The sequence below is a fragment of the Odontesthes bonariensis genome, chromosome 4 (assembly GCF_027942865.1).
Source record: "Odontesthes bonariensis isolate fOdoBon6 chromosome 4, fOdoBon6.hap1, whole genome shotgun sequence".
In the NCBI taxonomy this organism is placed as follows: Eukaryota; Metazoa; Chordata; class Actinopteri; order Atheriniformes; family Atherinopsidae; genus Odontesthes; species Odontesthes bonariensis.
Genome location: NC_134509.1, coordinates 5,069,599 through 5,087,221, shown reverse-complemented (window position 1 = coordinate 5,087,221; position 17,623 = coordinate 5,069,599). Strand labels below are relative to the sequence as shown.

The 17,623-nt window shown below is 40.3% G+C and overlaps 1 protein-coding gene across 1 annotated transcript in view; it reads left to right on the top strand.

Annotated features, from left to right (window-relative positions):
* LOC142378287 (alpha-1,6-mannosylglycoprotein 6-beta-N-acetylglucosaminyltransferase B-like) overlaps window positions 1-17,623 on the top strand; it is a 143,643-nt gene that overhangs the window by 113,329 nt on the left and 12,691 nt on the right. The window contains exons 9-12 of the mRNA XM_075462606.1: window positions 3,320-3,451; window positions 14,342-14,475; window positions 15,595-15,725; window positions 16,767-16,772. Of these exons, the coding sequence (XP_075318721.1) occupies window positions 3,320-3,451; window positions 14,342-14,475; window positions 15,595-15,725; window positions 16,767-16,772 (403 nt within the window). The remainder of the gene's footprint in view (window positions 1-3,319; window positions 3,452-14,341; window positions 14,476-15,594; window positions 15,726-16,766; window positions 16,773-17,623) is intronic.

Below are 17,623 nucleotides of genomic sequence, written 5' to 3'. Positions count from 1 at the left end.
ATAAACAGAATGCATTGATTTTCAAAGCTTGTAAATCAGTATTTCATATACAATATTCCAGAGATCATTGTTGGTGACAATATATCACAGTGACATCCACAACCGCTGTAGGTCAAATCCAAGCAATGAAGAAGTCATATTTTTTTGGGGCTTTTTATGCCTTTATTATAGGAGAGTGAAGATAGACAGGAAGCAAGGGGCAGAGAGAGGGAAATAACACGCAGCAAAGGGCCGTTCGATGTGGGATTCGAACCGGGGCCAGCTGCACGAGGACTATAGCCTCTGTACATGGAGCGTCTGCTGTACCCACTACGCCACAGACCGCCCCAAGAAGTCATATTTAAACATGATCCAGAGACACTGCTGTGTTCTCAGGGCCCAAGCTCATTCAAAATGGGCCAGACTGGAAAACTCTTCTGTGGTCGGATAATTCAACATTTTAAATCATTTTTGGGAAAAATCATGGACATCGTGTCCTCTGGACTAAAGAGTAGAAGGACTATCAGGCTTGTTACTTGCTCTCAGTTCAAAAGCCTGCATCATAATTCCATTACTCCCAATGGAACTGGCAAATTGCACATCTGGAAAGGCACCATCAGTGCTATATGTATATATATATATATATATATATATAAATATACATAGGTTTTAGAGGAACATATGCACACATCCAGATGGTGTCTATTTCAGGGAAGGCCTTGCATTTCAGAAAAACAAAGCTAAACTTCATAGTTCATCTGCTACAACAGCATGGCTTTGTAGTAGAAGTCCGAGTGCCGGACTGGCAGCTGGAACCCTACATCAGAAAAGGATAGGACAACATTTCTCTCCCAAAGGCCCAACAACTGGTCTCCTCAGTTCCTGGACATTTACAGACTGTTGTTCAAAGAAGACGGGATTGTGAATAAAGTTATTATATGAAATTTGCAAATCATTGTACTCCTTTTTTTTCCGTTCACATTCAACACCTGACCTTTTTCTAAGAATTGGGGTAATACTAATTCTAAAATAATAAATGTATTAATTTGGATTTGTCCTAAGTTGCTGCTTGTAATTATATTTAATGCTTTGCAGTTACTTTGAAGAAAGATTGTCTATCAAGAGTATGAGACATTTTAAAAATTAATTCAAACTGATCAGATTAGCTGATTTTCAAATATTACAACACCGAATTGTATTATACACGTTAATGTTAATAGAAATTGTCATTTACGCTGTATAAAGATACAGCTGCACACTGAGTGATTTTGCTCTAGATTATTCAGATACCGTTTCCTGGTAGAATTTTCATTTTGTGCACGTCAAAAATCAGTTACTCCACCCCCCAGTTTAACTTATTTATTCACACTGCTCCTAGTCTTTTATCTTCGATCAGAGTAAACATTCTCACTTTTCTATATGTGACAGCCACAAGCTCCTGTTGCTGCTTTAGAGCAAAACCTTTTTCATTTTAGTTGAGTCACCACTTCAAGCTCTTTTATTTATGTTTTTCCCATCCTAATAATGCTATCAAATTACCCCCTGGATCAGCAACACTACCACACAGACTCCAATGTAGAACATTGAGGGTACAAATTGTATTATAGTCTCCATTAGCCTTTGGCTTCGTGTTTCACAGAAGTAGGAGCAAGCGGACCACTCACAGGTCAAACATCTAACAGTCATCTAACAATCTGTCAGCACTGAAGCAGAGAGGGAACACAGAGCTAGCCAAGAATGTGAAGGCGCAAAAGTAATAACTGCAAGAATATCGGGTTTACATTCATGTAGTAATGTACGGTATTATTCTTCACAAAAGGGCAAAAAATAACACCGTTAAGAAAGTAGGTGAGAAAATGGTGTCCATCAGTTTGTACCATCTATCCAAACAGAATCTATTTTTTCCAGTTTCCTCCAGGTCTGAGTTGAGGTGAACACATCAAATTTTGTCAAGTGTTCCACTTGGGTATAATTTTTTTAGAAGAGGCCCATCTCTGTCTCTACATCAGCTGCCGTGAAGTAACCACAGACTCTTTCTTGTTAACAGCCAGAACTTCTTGTTTCATCAACTGATTGTTTTGCAGGTTGAGCTCTTGAGTTTGTTGTGCCCCGAAAATCTCTGTGTGTCTCAGATTGAAATGCAAACACAAGCTTTTGTGTTTTCAGCAATAGTTACCTCTAGACAGAGGCAAAGTCCTTGCATTAGAACACATTTACTCAAGAACTTCAGTATAAATTAGAGATGATCGTAGATTTCTTCCTGTAAGTCTTTTCTTTTTATGAAAAAAGTAGTCTCAAAGATTTAGTTGAGTTATTTTACAAATTAAAATGTTTGTAAACAAAACCTATCTAGAGTTTTATAAAATGTTTTTATCATTCTACCCAACAGTTACAAAAATGGAAAGAAATATTCTCTCTATCTCAATGATCTGTAAAGATGGCATCCTGCTTTTACCTTTTCGTCTCTTACCTTTGATTGAACTCAGCATTTGGTTGTATCTGATCAACAAACACTATTTAAATTCGATTCTTCACTGTGATGTGACTAAAGTCTTTGCCAAAGCACAGTGAAACGTAAACCCAATGGACATTTTGTGTCTTGTTAACATGCTGTACCTTAGACATTTTGGGATCCATTACTGTTCAAGACGTTCCCTTTAGTTTGACATCGAATCGGTTCATATTCCTCTACCCGCTGTGCTCCAACTCAGTTTTTATTCTGACAGATACATTTCGCCTGTCAGAGAACCCATTGGGGCTGCACGGTGGTGTGGTGGTTAGCACTGTCGCCTCACAGCAAGAAGGTTCCAGGTTCAACACCCAGCTGGGGCCTTTCTGTGTGGAGTTTGCATGTTCTCCCCGTGTATGCATGGGTTCTCTCCAGGTACTCCGGCTTCCTCCCACTGTCCAAAAATTCATGCATGTTAGGTTAATTGGCATCTCTAAATTGTCCTTGTGAGTGTGTATGGTTGTTTGTCTCATTTGTCTCTATGTGGCCCTGCAATGGACTGGCAGCCTGTCCAGGGTGTACCCCACCTCTTGCCCATTGACTGCTGGGATAGGCTCCAGCCCCCCCCGCGACCTGACTGACAGATTCAGCAGTATAGATAATGGATGGATGGATGGAGAACCCATTGGGCTGCCAGCTCACTCCACTATATGTTTGTAACAAAAGCAAACCAAAGGGTTTGTTTTTTTTCTGTGTGAATAATAGATGTGTGGCTGTGGGCTGAAGTGCAGCTTCTGGGCTCCCAAAGTGTTAATAGCGACTCCTGTCTTGTCTTTCATGACATGTATTTTTGCTTTTGTATCTTGAGCGTTTTATTTGTGTGTGTTGCAGGTTCCTCGGCGTGCCCCCAGGCAGAGGTAGCTGCCCACTCACTGGTCCGTTGCCCTTTGACCTAATCTACACCGACTACCATGGCCTGCAGCAGATGAAACAGCACATGGGACTCTCACTGAAGAAACACAAGTCAGTAGATGTGTGTGTGACTGTGAGTTTTAGCTCTCGCTGTATGTGTATGCTGTATTACCTTGGTGTGCGTGCGTGCATGTACACGCGCATGTGCCTGCAGGCAAGAAGGTTTATTGGCCGTTTATGGATTAATTAATGCGTGTAATAAGGCATGCATGTCTCTGTCCTGATGTCAGGCTGTAGCTTATTCAGCTTGTTAAAATCTGTTTTGCTTCACAAACACACTATGGCACACACACACATAAACACAATCTTTCTCCCTCTAACCCTTCCTCCCTATCCAGTTAAAAGACCTTTAAGTGCAGAAAATATCAAATGTAAATCATTGAGAATGTTTTGACGTAATTTAACAGCATGACTACCTGCACACACACAAACTGCTGCATCACCATCTGTCATGCATCATTACTCTGCACAGCAAGAATATTAATGTTTACAATCAATACAACATGTTGTACAACATCGGAGGCATATGAGATACTGGCAAGTCTTTATGCATGCCCACTGACACACATCAGTAATTATCATCGCCCACACAGGTACACACATAAAGATAATTTCCAATCAAACCCTCTTTTAACACCTTATTACCACAGTTTGAATCTATTCGTGAGCTCACTGCTGTTAAGAGTGAGGTTCTTAAATCCAGAACAGGGCTCTAGACTAACTTTTTACACTGGTTGCACTGGTGCAACTTTTTTTATTAGGTGCACCATGTAGCGTTATCGGGCATTTGCATCAAATATAAGGATTTATAAGACGTTTTCACTGTCTCAAATAAACCTTTAAAACCTCGAATTTAGGGCACCACCTACCGTTATCTTAACTTTAAGTTACAGTCAGGTAGGAAAACTGTCAAAATCTTACGATCCTGGTATGTTAAATTAATAATCAGTTAATAATCAATTAATAATCAATTAATAATCAGTCTCATATCTCGCTACTTTCGTGAAAGTTCTCGTTTGGTTGGACAGGCATTACGTAAAGAAAGCATACGACACAATCTGTGATTATAACATATATATAGATATATGAACTATTTATTAAAATGATATGACCAAAACATGAACCTTTAAAACAAACAGGAGATGCATTGAATATGGGTGATTATATAAAACACTTAGTGAATGGAAAATAAAATATGGGGAATGGGGAGATACTGGATGTATTCAAATAGTTTGGGTTGGCTGACTATTTGACGCTAAATACTGACATTTCGGATTAATGTATCATTCTGTGAAAGCCTCGAGACATCCATCAAACCCACTTTAAGGTGAAAACGGGTCGGTCTTACTGTGCTGAAGTTCTGCTTAGTCAGCTCGGAACACGGCAGCGGCCACGCGGGGTCCGAGGGGATTTCTCTTCCGCTCTCTGGGCCTTCCTGGTTGTGGTGGCTGACTTTAGCGGACTTCTCAGTTGCTTCTTTTCACCGGGAAACGGGAATGATGGTGCCGAGGGCTGTGGTTAGATGATCAAATCCTCCGAGTGTCAGAGTTGGTCCGTTGCTTCTCTGATGAAGTGAACTTAAGTTCACAGAAGATTAATAAAAGGTTGCTTGGAGTTGGCTTTCTGGGTAGGAAAACTTCATTCTGTTCTTATCTTTGTTCGGGTCTTTCTTTCTCGTCTCCGGGGTCTCACTGGGTTCTGGAGGGCTTCCTTCCGGTCGTCCTCTGCATCGCTCATCCTCACGTCCTTCCGCTCTCTCCTGAGATTATGGGAAAACTCCCAAACTCTGGTGAGCTCTTCTCTCCTTCTCAAATCATCTCCAAATCTCTCTGAGCAACTGTTCTCTGCTCAAATCTCCTTCTGAAACTCTGGGTTGAAACTCTTCTGGAACAAGAGCCAAGAAGCAAGAAAAACAAGAAGCAGAAGACTGTGTTTTTCGCGGGCTCCGGGTTTTGACTCTCGGAGGCGGGGCGTGACGTAAGCTTACACTACTCTTTCAGCCAATGATATGCCTGAACTGTGGTGAATGTCTGCCTGGGTGTCTGTGTAAGATGATCTGTGCTATATGGGGATTTCTGGATGAGACAAAGAAACTCTTATTTCTCCATTACTCCGTCTCATAGAACATTTGTCTCGGTGATTCTGAAAACACTACATCTTGTTAAGATATGCAGATTAAAGATATAACATAGACTTGCAATATAAAGACATCAAAATAACACACAACGTAATTGATGATTATGACTTTCAAAATTCAGATGAATATCTATGAAATCGTGACATATGAATAGTGAACCACACAATGTTAATTTTCTGTGTTAACAATGGGGATACCAAACAAATACCAAATAGATACCGAAAGGACATCGTTAAAAGTTAATAGTTGCATATATCTTGTCCATTTTACTGAGTCCTCTGGGATTTAAATGTTCAACTAATCAACACTGCAGACCACTAGGGGGCAATGTGGTTCCATCAGGCAGGTTGGGCATTTTCCACCAAAATCAGTTCTTTGTCAATATTTAAGCCAGAATCGCACATGTTTGTATATGCGTCTTGTGATCAAGCTGGAAACCTGAAAGAAATTGTATACGGTTATCAAACACATTTAATATAGTTTTAAGATTCGACTAAAAGTGAGCCTTAGTGAAGTCTTCTCAGTTCGTGTGTAGCCATCTGGTCGGTTCTCTGGTGGGACAGGGTGTTAAAATATCAATTTCGATTTATGGTGAAGATAAGATAGTAAGTCTCCAACATCTCCAACAGAAAGGTTCTTTGTTCATTCGAGTTTATCCCAATTTATGGAGAGCGTCTGTTGCGAGTTCGACTCCCCAAAAACTCTCAAAAGGGTAGAAGGTTGTCGTAAATTAGGCAGTTTCTGTCTCTTTTTTCTTTGTGGAAAGAAAATGGAGATCTGTTTTTTATCCACATACGTAAACATCCCCCACAGGAATGTTGGTTTTGTCAAAGTTTGAAAAACTCTTAATCCACACGGCACTGTGACTGCTACAACCAGCACAAAAGTTAGGTGCACTCAAATTTTCAAACGCATTGCATTTAACACTGCAGTTTTACAGGTTCACTTTATTTATTTATTTTAAAATCGCTGTCCATATATGTCTATTAACTAGCAATCTGGTCAAAATAAAGTTCTTTATTTTAAGCACAATTCTACAAACTTACTGAACTTAACTTACTAACTACTTACTGAAACTTGTTGAAAAAGTGTTGGTGCTTAAAGTGCTTTACTGACCTGAAATTTAAACTTAAAACATCTCAAGATAAAATAAATAAAAAGAAAATCTAAATTTAAATTGCAAGTGTTTTAAGGTAGCCTGGGCGAAAGCAGACTGTTGACTCCGTCAAACAGTCTGGGAAAACCCAAGAGGAATCCGTTTCCATGGAGGGTGGGACCTTACTCAGCAACTTAAATTCATTGGAGTTCCCTTAACCAATCAGTAATGTTTAGAAAGGACGTAGGTTATGCGCCGAGGTTCATGCTTACTCTCGCGAGGCTCTAGCTCGCGAATCACGCTTCCCACATCCGCTTTCATTATACCGGTACCATTTGATAAATCAAAGTTTTCCCAAAGCCAGTTGGAAGGAGAGCTACGACATCCTTGCCACTAACAAAATTGACGAGGCATTCCTCTTGCTCTCGTTTTAATTGTGAAATGCTCTCCAGAGTTGAGACAACTTCATGGATAGCTTCTAGCGTTCTTCCGTCGCCATGTTTATTTCCGCTGCGGTTTAACTACAATTATATGGACTACAATTGATTCCGCACGTGAGTTCTGCGTCACCACTCGCAACTGTTTGCTGATTGGCAAAACACTGAGCGAACCGAGGTAGGGGGATTTGGCCAGACTATGTGCGGAGCCAAAATCTTTGGGCGGAAGTACGTAGGATGGCGTCGCCAGGCTAGTTTTAAGGGCTTCAAACTGAACATCTCACGGCATAATGTCTTATGAACTATCCTCCATTGCAGTCATATGCCCCTCTGATGGCCAACTCCTGTAGTTGGGTTAAATATATATATCAGTATATTCACCGGTCTTCCTCTCCTCAAGATACGGCCGTACATAATGACGCATTCCTGAACGATCAGGAATGCCATGTACTAACTGTTCGCAATTAGCACAGACGTCTTTTTTTCCAATGTATCTGTGATGACTCCTATAAATTGCACGCACGCGACATCATTGCTGTATGTCGGGTTTATGTTGAAGCCATTTTTCTTCTAAAGAATTATTTCGGACTTGAACTTAGTGAAGAGAACTTTTGCAATATGGTCGGCAACATTAAACTTGATTATCATCTCGGCCTCTTCCGATGATGTGTTTGCTGCTGCTGCCGCTGAAGGCAGCGGGGAGAAGGGACACTGAGCAGGTGATGTGTTTCATAGATGCATTGTGCTTTATCAGCGTTTCAATTCGAAATGTATTAGAACCAGTCACAAATGCACTATTGCCACACTTTACAGTAAATGCAGTACATTATATTATCAGCTTTACTGTATTTTAGCCAGGTAAACTGGTCAAGCCACTCTCTTAGAAATGTATACACTTTAGCCCTTTTAATTTCAGTTGGTTCTGGCTCGAAGTCGATCGTATGTGGCTCATTATCTGATGCTAGCTCCGGATGCTAGCTCCGGATGCTAGCTCCGGATGCTAGCTCCGGATGCTAGCTCCGGATGCTAGCTCCGGATGCTAGCTCCGGATGCTAGCTCCGGATGCTAGCTCCGGATGCTAGCTCCAGACCTGGGCCTGACATAACGTGGGAGGTTGATGGCTCCGTGTCAGAGCATTGGTTGTGGTTATTTTCGGACGAATCAGGCCTTAACTTAACCAAAAAGTTGTCAATCGTTCTTTTTATCTTATCACCCGCGGCTACATCCACTGTTTATCTGACGAGCTGAGGTTCATCACCTCTCTGTCTGACTAGCAAGCACGTGTTCAAATGTACACACGTACACGGGCCAATCAGAAGGGGGTCCCGCCCTTCACTATCTCTGATTGGTTTAGACCACGATATGGGTATAATGTGTGTCTGTTGTTGAACCACAGGGAGACTTTCAGAGTCGCGCTGAGATTTTTTTTAGGCGCACCATTGAGAAAATAGGTCGCATGTGCGACCAAATTGGTCGCACTCTAGAGCCCTGCAGAATGAGACAGTAAAGAAACAGAAGATACGACGTGTTGATGCAAAAGTGTTCCTAATGGCTTTTGGCATTGCTACAAAGATTCAGAAACTTAGAAACTAGGCCATGATAAGCATGATACAGGGGCAAGAAAACATAAAACAAGACCAAAAGATGGGCTTAAATGCCACAGTGCATTTAAAGAAAAAAAATGGAAATGATAAAGAAGCTCGGCTGCACATCCCTTCAGAACACTGCATTATGAACCCAAATTATCTCAGAGGTCTTTCATGTTGTTGCCTTTCAATAAGATTGAAAGTGCAACTTCAGCCTTTTTCTTTAGTCTCTTAAAAACAGCTTGCAGCCACCCCGCTGTGTCCCACTCTCATGTTTCCACATCTAATAAGCTAGTGTTTTTGTCTATCCCCTTGTTTAAGATGATAGCATTTGATATTTTTGCTTTCCTTGTTTTTGCTCCCGGCATAAAAAGGCAACAATGAAAAATAAAAAAGGATGTGCGATCAGAAGGCCAGCTCAAAGTGAAACAGAAAGAGAAAAGTGAGATAAAAGTGTGTGCAGAGATGTCAACAAAGGAGAGCAAAGAGAAGAGAGGCAGAAGGATACCACAAGAAAGAGGACTAAAAGGTTCCTGGCTTCAACCTGACACCGCATATAAAGGGGTGCTCCATGTATTTTTAAAATCCAATTATGAGCGAGAGAAATGCGTTTCCGCTGGGCTTGGAAGCTGTTTTCCCAGCACACAACCTATTTTGCTGTCTCTTTCTAGTGCTCACGATGTGTCTTATGCACACACACGGTCCCACATTTCTAGCAGACAGGCAGCAGTCAGCACCTAATTGCTTGCCGAGTTCAGCAGTTCTTTGCTCTATCGTTACTGTGTGGTCTTGCTTTCCCTAACAGGATGTGACTTTCAGTGTTAATGAAAAAAATGTGTCTTTTGTTCCCCCAGAAGTCTCGATGAAAGTATTATCAGAACTACAGGATTGCAAATGGAATATGAACATCTATCTTAATTTTCTAGAGAGGCTTGAGTGGTTACAAATGTAGTATATGAACTAGAACACCTAGTGTTGAATATTTTGTGAGACAGTTCAAGCTTTAAGAAATCAGGTCAAATTTAAAGTGGGATAAGATTATCAACTATTCATTTTTATTAACTAGCCAAAGCAAGGAAAATACATTTTCTTGTTACAGTCATGTCAAAAAGAAATGACAGATTTTACATATCAGAACATAGTAATATATCATCTGGTCCTTTGCAAGTCTCACCAAAGGACATTTCTTTGGTTTGTTCAGATGCAACTTTGCAGACCTCAGCTGTGCTGCCCTGTTTTTTGTAGAGAGAAGAGGCTTTCTCCCTGCAACCCTTCCAAACAAGCCATCCTTGTTCTGTCTTTTTTCTAATACTGTCATGAACTTTAACATTTATTATGCTTACTGAGGCCTGTAGGGTCTGAGATGTAGCTCTTGGGATCTTTGCAGTTCCACATTTCACGGTCTAACTTTGAGGTGAACTTGCTGGGACGTCCACTCCTGGGAAGATTGGTGACAGTTTAACAATTTTCCCTTGGGAATAATCATTTTCCCCCTAGAATGATGGACACCAAATTGTTTGGAAATAGCTTTAAAACTCTTACCAGATTGATGGGCACTGCAAAATTGTTTCTCTAAGGTCATTGCTGATATATTTCCTCCTTGGCATTGTGTGAACGCACACCTGAATGCTACAGACAAGCAAACTGACAAAACTTTTGCTTTTGATTAGTTAATCAATGCATTTGATTTGCAGCACCTCGCTGCTACTTACTCTTCCTCTCGTAATGTTTTTCTTAATGTTCTGATACATAAAACCTGTAAAATTGAAAGAGTAAGGGGGTGTACTTTCTTTTTCACAGCTGTGTCTTTCCCCTCCCCAATATCTTCGCTTTGTTTTTTACTGCTATATACATTAATCTATGCCACAATACCCCACAGGATTAAGATAGGTCAATGACATATCTACTCACCCCTCTCTAACTCTTTATGGTCTACTTGAGTCTTGTGTACTGCAAAGAATCATTAATCACCCATTCTTAGTTTCGCCCCTCCCCCAGCTTTGTTTAATTACCTTTGTTTTATGTTCCCACTAAATCCACATTTATTATGCCTGTACAACACGGTGCCGGCCTGTCCAGTGTGTTCCTGTATTTGTGGAGCTGCCCACGTGTGTGTGTGTGTCTGTCTGTGTGTGTGTGTGTGTGTGTGTGTGTGTGTGTGTGTGTGTGTGTGTGTGCGTGCGTGCGTATGTATGCAAGGGTGCATCAGTACAAGTGCGCTGCGGTCAAAGAAACAGAAAGCGGATAGGAGACTGTTTTAGATCACATCCACTCATCAGATAATTGGACCAGTGTATTGATTTCCCCCACATGCTGAATTTACTGTTCTGATAGAGGTGGATCGAGGGAGATATCCAGGAACAGGGCTGCATCTAAACAAGAACAAAAACATCTTATCGAGACCCAGCACAAGCAACACTGGTTGTGCAAGTAATGGCAGACAAATGATAGATGGATGAGGGAATACTGTGCCTCAAGTTTCACTGTGTAACACGTAAATGATGAAAAATGGGCTGTAGTAATGTTTATCATTTTTATTCTAAGATTATTTCTAGTGTGTTGCTTCACGTTTCAATTTGACTGGACTGTACAGCGCTGTATAAGAGCATATGGTCTTTGTTGTAGCAAGTTGTAAAGCTAAATCTGTCTGATTGATTGACTTTTAATTACTAGAATTGCACAATAACATTTAAAGACACAAATCTCGTGAAAAAAAGTGTGGCAACTGTTGATTTGTGATTTTTTTTTTTTTCACAAGATAACCAAATAAATTCAAATTTCTTTGTTAATCAAACCAGAACACAAGAGTCTCACAGAGGATATAATTATGGATACAAAGAGGAGACTCAGGACTTTCCGCAGCCTTTCCTTTTACTTTTTTCACTCTCGCTGTAAAGAAAAACCTTGCACTTCACATTATCTCCTTGTAGGATCTAGTGTACTTATGTCTGCAAGTGAGAGATGAATGGTTTGCTGACAGCTGGCAGGATAACAAACAAACATCTTTTAAAATTGGGTCTGTGCCATTTTAATCAGAGAAGTGAGACAAGTGAAAGTTACGAGATAGATTCCCCACGGTTACATCTGCAGGTGACAACACACCACCCTGCCATATTTCCTTCACCTTCGGGGACTGTTGAGCCTTGCCGAGCAGCCATTTAACCCAGATTAGCCCCTTACTCTGATCTCCCGATAGATATTCAGCTCAGCTACTCCTCTGCTGATCTCCCCCTCTTCCACTATTTTCCATCCCTTGGAGACCCCTTATCTGGTGGCAGAAAACCATTGCAGAGCTGGCAATATGTGACAGCGCAGTTTGGACCACAGGACGTTGGAAAACATTGTAGATACAAGTGAAAGCAACGCTTGTCATTAATCATTCATTTTCAGCTTTTTGTGGCCCTTACAAATGAAAATGGGAAAATACTTTCTGCTGAATTGTATTGTCAGCAAGTAAACAATCCACAGATTAATGCAAATTATCTGATACCCCCTTTGTTGAACAGCTCCTTTCCAAGAAAACTAAAAAAAAACTAAATCTACAAAACTAAACTGAACCTAAACTATAGCTACATGTGCACGCTTTTCCAGGCTGCTATACACACACACACACACACACAAATATATACACACATTTTTCTGTTTCTTTTATCAGCTAAATGCATAAGAAATTGTCACTGGAAAGCAGTCCATTGAGACTAACTGTCAACTCGGGCTCACTTAAAGCATTTCCAGAGTGCTGCTTTGCTCTAATAGATCTCTGATTTTATAAGCACTGCATCACAACCACCACTTAAGTAACTAAACAAAAATAAACTTACAGGCAGAATGTCTTGAACATTTGCTTGCGAGTCCACAGCATTCCAGCGTCGAACATACTTCAGTCAATAACCAGGTTCCAATCTAGTCCGTGTAAATTGTTACAAGGATGTTGGTAAAGTTATATGGCCGACAACTATTGAAAAAAAAAAAAGAGGCAAGAATAATGTTTAAAAGATGTTTCATAGCTAAGCCACAGTCTCTCCAGGATAATGTTCATTGGACAGAAGAAACTGGAGTACTATTCCTCAAGAATACAATGCATCGATTTGTTTAGAATTTTAAAAAATGAGGAAAAGGGGGAAAAACAAACTCGACAGGATGAAGTTATAATGAAACCTACGGGAGGTTTTTGTGTGCAGCTGATTTGCTGCCTCTGGCACTACAAGCACTGAATCTATGAAAGAAATAGTGAAATCTAAAGACTATTAGGGCATTTTAAACTGTAAAGTGTTTGCTGATGAGCGAAAACTAGGTTTTTTAATAGAGGCCTTGGGTCTTTCAGCAGGACAGCATCTTAAAGACCCCTCAGGAGCGAAGGGTAATGGTCAGAATTCCTTCCCGGTCGGGATTATTGATTTTCTTGTTAAATTAAAAGCCTCTCATTTGCAACACCTTCATTTTTTTTCAACATGGTAACGATCCCAAGCACACTGAAAATGTAGTAAAATCCGACCTTGATAGAAAATCACACAATGGAACACTTCATAGTCATAGGTTGGTCTCCCCAGACCCACGACCTCAACATTATAGAAGCAGTGGTATCATCTTGACAGAGAACAGAACAAAAGAAAGCCAACATCTAAAAAAGCGCTTTGGAATGTCCTTAAAGCTGCAGTCTGCAGGATTTGTTGTTGTCATACGTAAAGTCCTAATTTTTGGCATTTTAAGAGTTTACATGATCTATCAGAACGCTTGAAGTTGAAAACGGTGACCTCCGTAGTCGCAAAATGCAAGAAATGCTTATTTTTTAACCAAAAAATAAAAAGTTATTCAACTTCCTGTCCCGCCCCATCAAAACACATGAGAACTCGTGCACGTCTACGTGCACGCCAGACGCGCTTACACGACTCCTCATTCATCAACTCACCTGTCATTTGCGATCATGGAAGACACAGTAAGTAGACTAGCCCGTAATGAAGTTCAATAGTCTAGATAAATAAGCGTGGGGACGAGCCTACCTTGTATCGCGCGTGCACAATCGGTGATTGACAGGCAGCAGAGCCCAGCTCGTAACCTGATTGGTTACCTTTTACCGGTCCGGTCTGCAATTTTGTAAACAAACCTGCTGGCTGGAGGGACCTAGCGGGACATATAGGGGACCTAGAGAACTCTTTTTTTTTAATGTATTGGGGTATTTAATGTACTACTTTCAGAATCCCCGGACAGTTCCAGGCATTATGCTTGAAAAAGAGTTGCAGACTGCAGCTTTAAAGGATCCTGGAGAGCTCTTCCTGAACACTACTTAAAAAAATTGTAGGAAAACTTGTCATTCAAGCTTTTTCAAATTATACAAACTCTTTTTTTGCCTCATATACTGTTTTTCAATTCATGTCTGCACGTCTCATTAAATGGATGCACTTATTAACCATTTTCCTGGCAGTATAGAAAGAAATTAGGGGTGGCTCAAGACTTCTGGACTAGACTGTATTTAGAAACCCTCCGAATAACATTGTATTTATATATCTATTAATTCATGACTGCACATAGAATAGAAATAGAAATAGAAATAGAAAAACACTTTATTCATCCCCCAATGGGGGGAGTTCAAATTAGTCAAGTAGCTCAAAAAAATGATAAATATTTACAATGATTGTATTACATGAACTCATCACTCACAGTGTTGTGTTGTGCTGTCATTTACAGATGTCATATCAGAGTGATTGACACATTTGGGACTGAACCAGCTTACAATCATGAGGAGTATGCAACGCTGCACGGCTACCGGACCAACTGGGGCTACTGGAACCTCAACCCCAGGCAGTACATGACCATGTTCCGTAAGAGCGAACTCGCACCCTTCAGTTTCATTCATTGTGGTTTATGCTTTAGACATGCTGTCAGCATAATTGTTCATGGCAGAATGCATTACTTTGGCTTCAGCACTGTATACAGAACACTTGATCAGATCAAGATTTTTTTTTTGTTTTTTTACCCTCAAAACCTACAGACACGCACGCACATTCACACACGGAGCTGTCGTCGTTTGACAGTCATTCTAAATATGCTAAAATGACTCCAAGCCGCTTTTTCACTTTCCTTGACAGGTCTCACTGCTTGTTCACATTAATTTGGAGCAATGTGTTTAATGCAGCTATTTTCAGCGACATCACAGCATCCCTTCAAGCTGCACCTGAGCTTTCTCTCCTCTGTTACTCCCTCTGTCATGTGGTACACAGTATGTCTGATCTGCCCTCGTAGCTGTCTGTCTCCTCAAATCCTGACTGAGACGTCAAATGCTTTATTCTTTTCTGCTTTCACATTCAACTCTCAGCAGCATTGTACAGTTGGCACTCAGCAGCAGGAGCATTACTTCGACAACATGTAGCCTACTGTTGTCACCCACGTTTCGCACAGTCCAAAGCGTGTGTAATGTGTGGCTCAAACTTCATATTTGTGATAGAGCGGCAGGGTGGTCACTGATTACAGTTCTTCAAAACGTGAGAATGTACATTACGAAAAATACGATTTGGCTGTAACTGTGAGGATGTAAAAGCTACCTGGTTTTGAAGAAAAGACTACAAGAATCGATAGCTTGGGGACAGCTCAAGCACAAGGTTTTGATCAAGTGAAATTCCTTGTGCTCAGGAAAGACTTAAAAAACGATTTCAATACATCAATCCCTGTATTGGCCATCTGAGACTTACACAGCCAACAGCAGCTGGCTTTGTGACAATCAGTATTTATAATACTTAGAGGGGCAATAATCACGCTCACTGAGCCACGGAGCTGAGGTACACAGGAATACTGTGCTTTTTTTCCATCTTTCTTCTCATCCTCTCATTTGCAGTAAAACTTTTTTTCCTCCTTTCTCTCCCTTTGTGGATTGTTTTCACTCTACTTACCACCATCCTACACATACTTACGACACACCCGCATATGCACTCATACACACTCAGCCCACACACCAGACAACTCATTCATAGGCTTTGTTTCGGAGGAGTTAAACGAGACAGAGAAGAGGAGCATCCAGCAGAACAAAGTCAACAACATGGCTGTAGTATATGGGAAAGAAGCCAGCATGTGGAAGGTACAGTAAAAACAAACTAATACTTTTAGTTGAAGCTACATTTACTGTATTTCGTTCTTTGGCAGGGCCTCTTTACACTGTAGTTGTGTAACCAAATACTGAGAAATGTCACAGTAAATCTCAGGTGCAGCTCTTGAATGTTTCCATGCAGAAAAATCAATCCTTTTGCACTTGAAATAGCGCCACAAACACATTTTCTGGATGTAGGCAGCATTGTACATGTACATATGTACATATTGCACAATGATAAACCTCCATCCATACAAATAAACAAACATCTGATACAGTGTAAATGCTTTAAATGCTAAAATTAAGGTGAGGATGCTTTATTTATTTGTTATCTTTAATCCGTCAATTTCCTCCATGCAAAATTGAGACGTTCAGACTGTCGGTCTAGCCCTCTGTTTAAGGTTTCCTTCTTGTACTCGAGATAATTTATGACTGTGAATGAGTATTTTGGGACACAAGCAGAATCAGATCATTTGTCCCCCCTGGTGGTGTTGTATAATGGATAAGAATCCCAGCATCTTAAAATGACGAAAACGTTTTCAAAATACTTTTGATGGAAATGTTATGTCTCTACATTGAAAATTTAAGAAAATAAGATTAATATAATTTCTACCATTCATACACTGTAGTGTTAAGAGAAGAAGACCGTGACAATCTGCTGTTTGTGCTGTTAAAGCTTCTTGTAGCTCTTATATTTTTCCTTTAAGAAACTGCTCACTTGTTTATCTGAAAAAAGTAGAAGCAGAAGGTAGTGCTTCTTTTCTTAAAATACTTATGAAGATGTTGTTTACTTACCACTGTCAGCCAACACCATTCACTTGATACCATCATATTTGTTGGCTGTGAAAGGAGTCGTGATAGTTCTCTAATCTGCAAACGCTTGTTTTAAAAAGGCAAAGAAAGTAGTTTGTGTCATTTTAGTCTCCTCTTTGTTTTCTGATCGCCCATTGTTGAAATGTTGTTTAGCTACAGTACTATCTGAATTGTATTTATGCTCTCTTTGTTTCTTTCTGCTGGCTGGATCCTCATAAGATTCAGGTAAGAGTTGTTTCTTTCACAAAATATTTCTGTTGTCTATCCCACAGTCTGTACATAAGCGGTTGGGCTTCGTGCCACATGGGTGTAACTGCCATCCTCAGTTGAGGCACCAACAAATGATTCATGAGACTCCACTGTCAAAAGCAGGCAACATCCTGCAGCGAAAGCAATCACTTCTGGAGTTTCACTTACATAGTAACGGTGATCTTTTCATCCTCTTACCTGAGAGAAAACCAAGGGAGTTGCAGGCAGGCAGCTGTGTGTTGTTGGATGTCTGTGTTGTTACAAAAGAAAATCTGTTTCCTCGTGTTGGGTGTGATTACATTGACAAAAAAAAGGAAAAAAGAAAGAAAACACCCATTCACAGCTACGGCAACACACTGTGCAGTATTTTCAAACAGGGTTTTCAAATCTTTGATATTAATTTATGCTGCAGCTATTTAATTGCCCTCCACTAATAAAACTTGAATTGATTTGAATTAGGAATACATAAATTCCTGCAACCACAGGAACCATTACATGATTCCTCCTTAATTCTGTTGTCTGTCGCTTGTAAAATCAAAAGAGAAAACATTGTTTTAAAATATGAGAAAATACATAAGCACGGATAAGCAAAAACAACCAAAATGTTTGATTTTCTCTGCAACACTCTCAGCTAAATACTTGCACAGTGCAATAAAAGAAAGATTAACAATCTTCGGGTATGCTGAGCAATCATGTTTTTTTTTTTTACATGCTTCTGACATCCTGCATACACAGAAATCAGCATCTCAATGCCAAGCAAACGTTGTCCTAAACCTGCATAACAAGAAATGGCCTAAGGGACAAAAACCTGTTTAGAAAAACATATT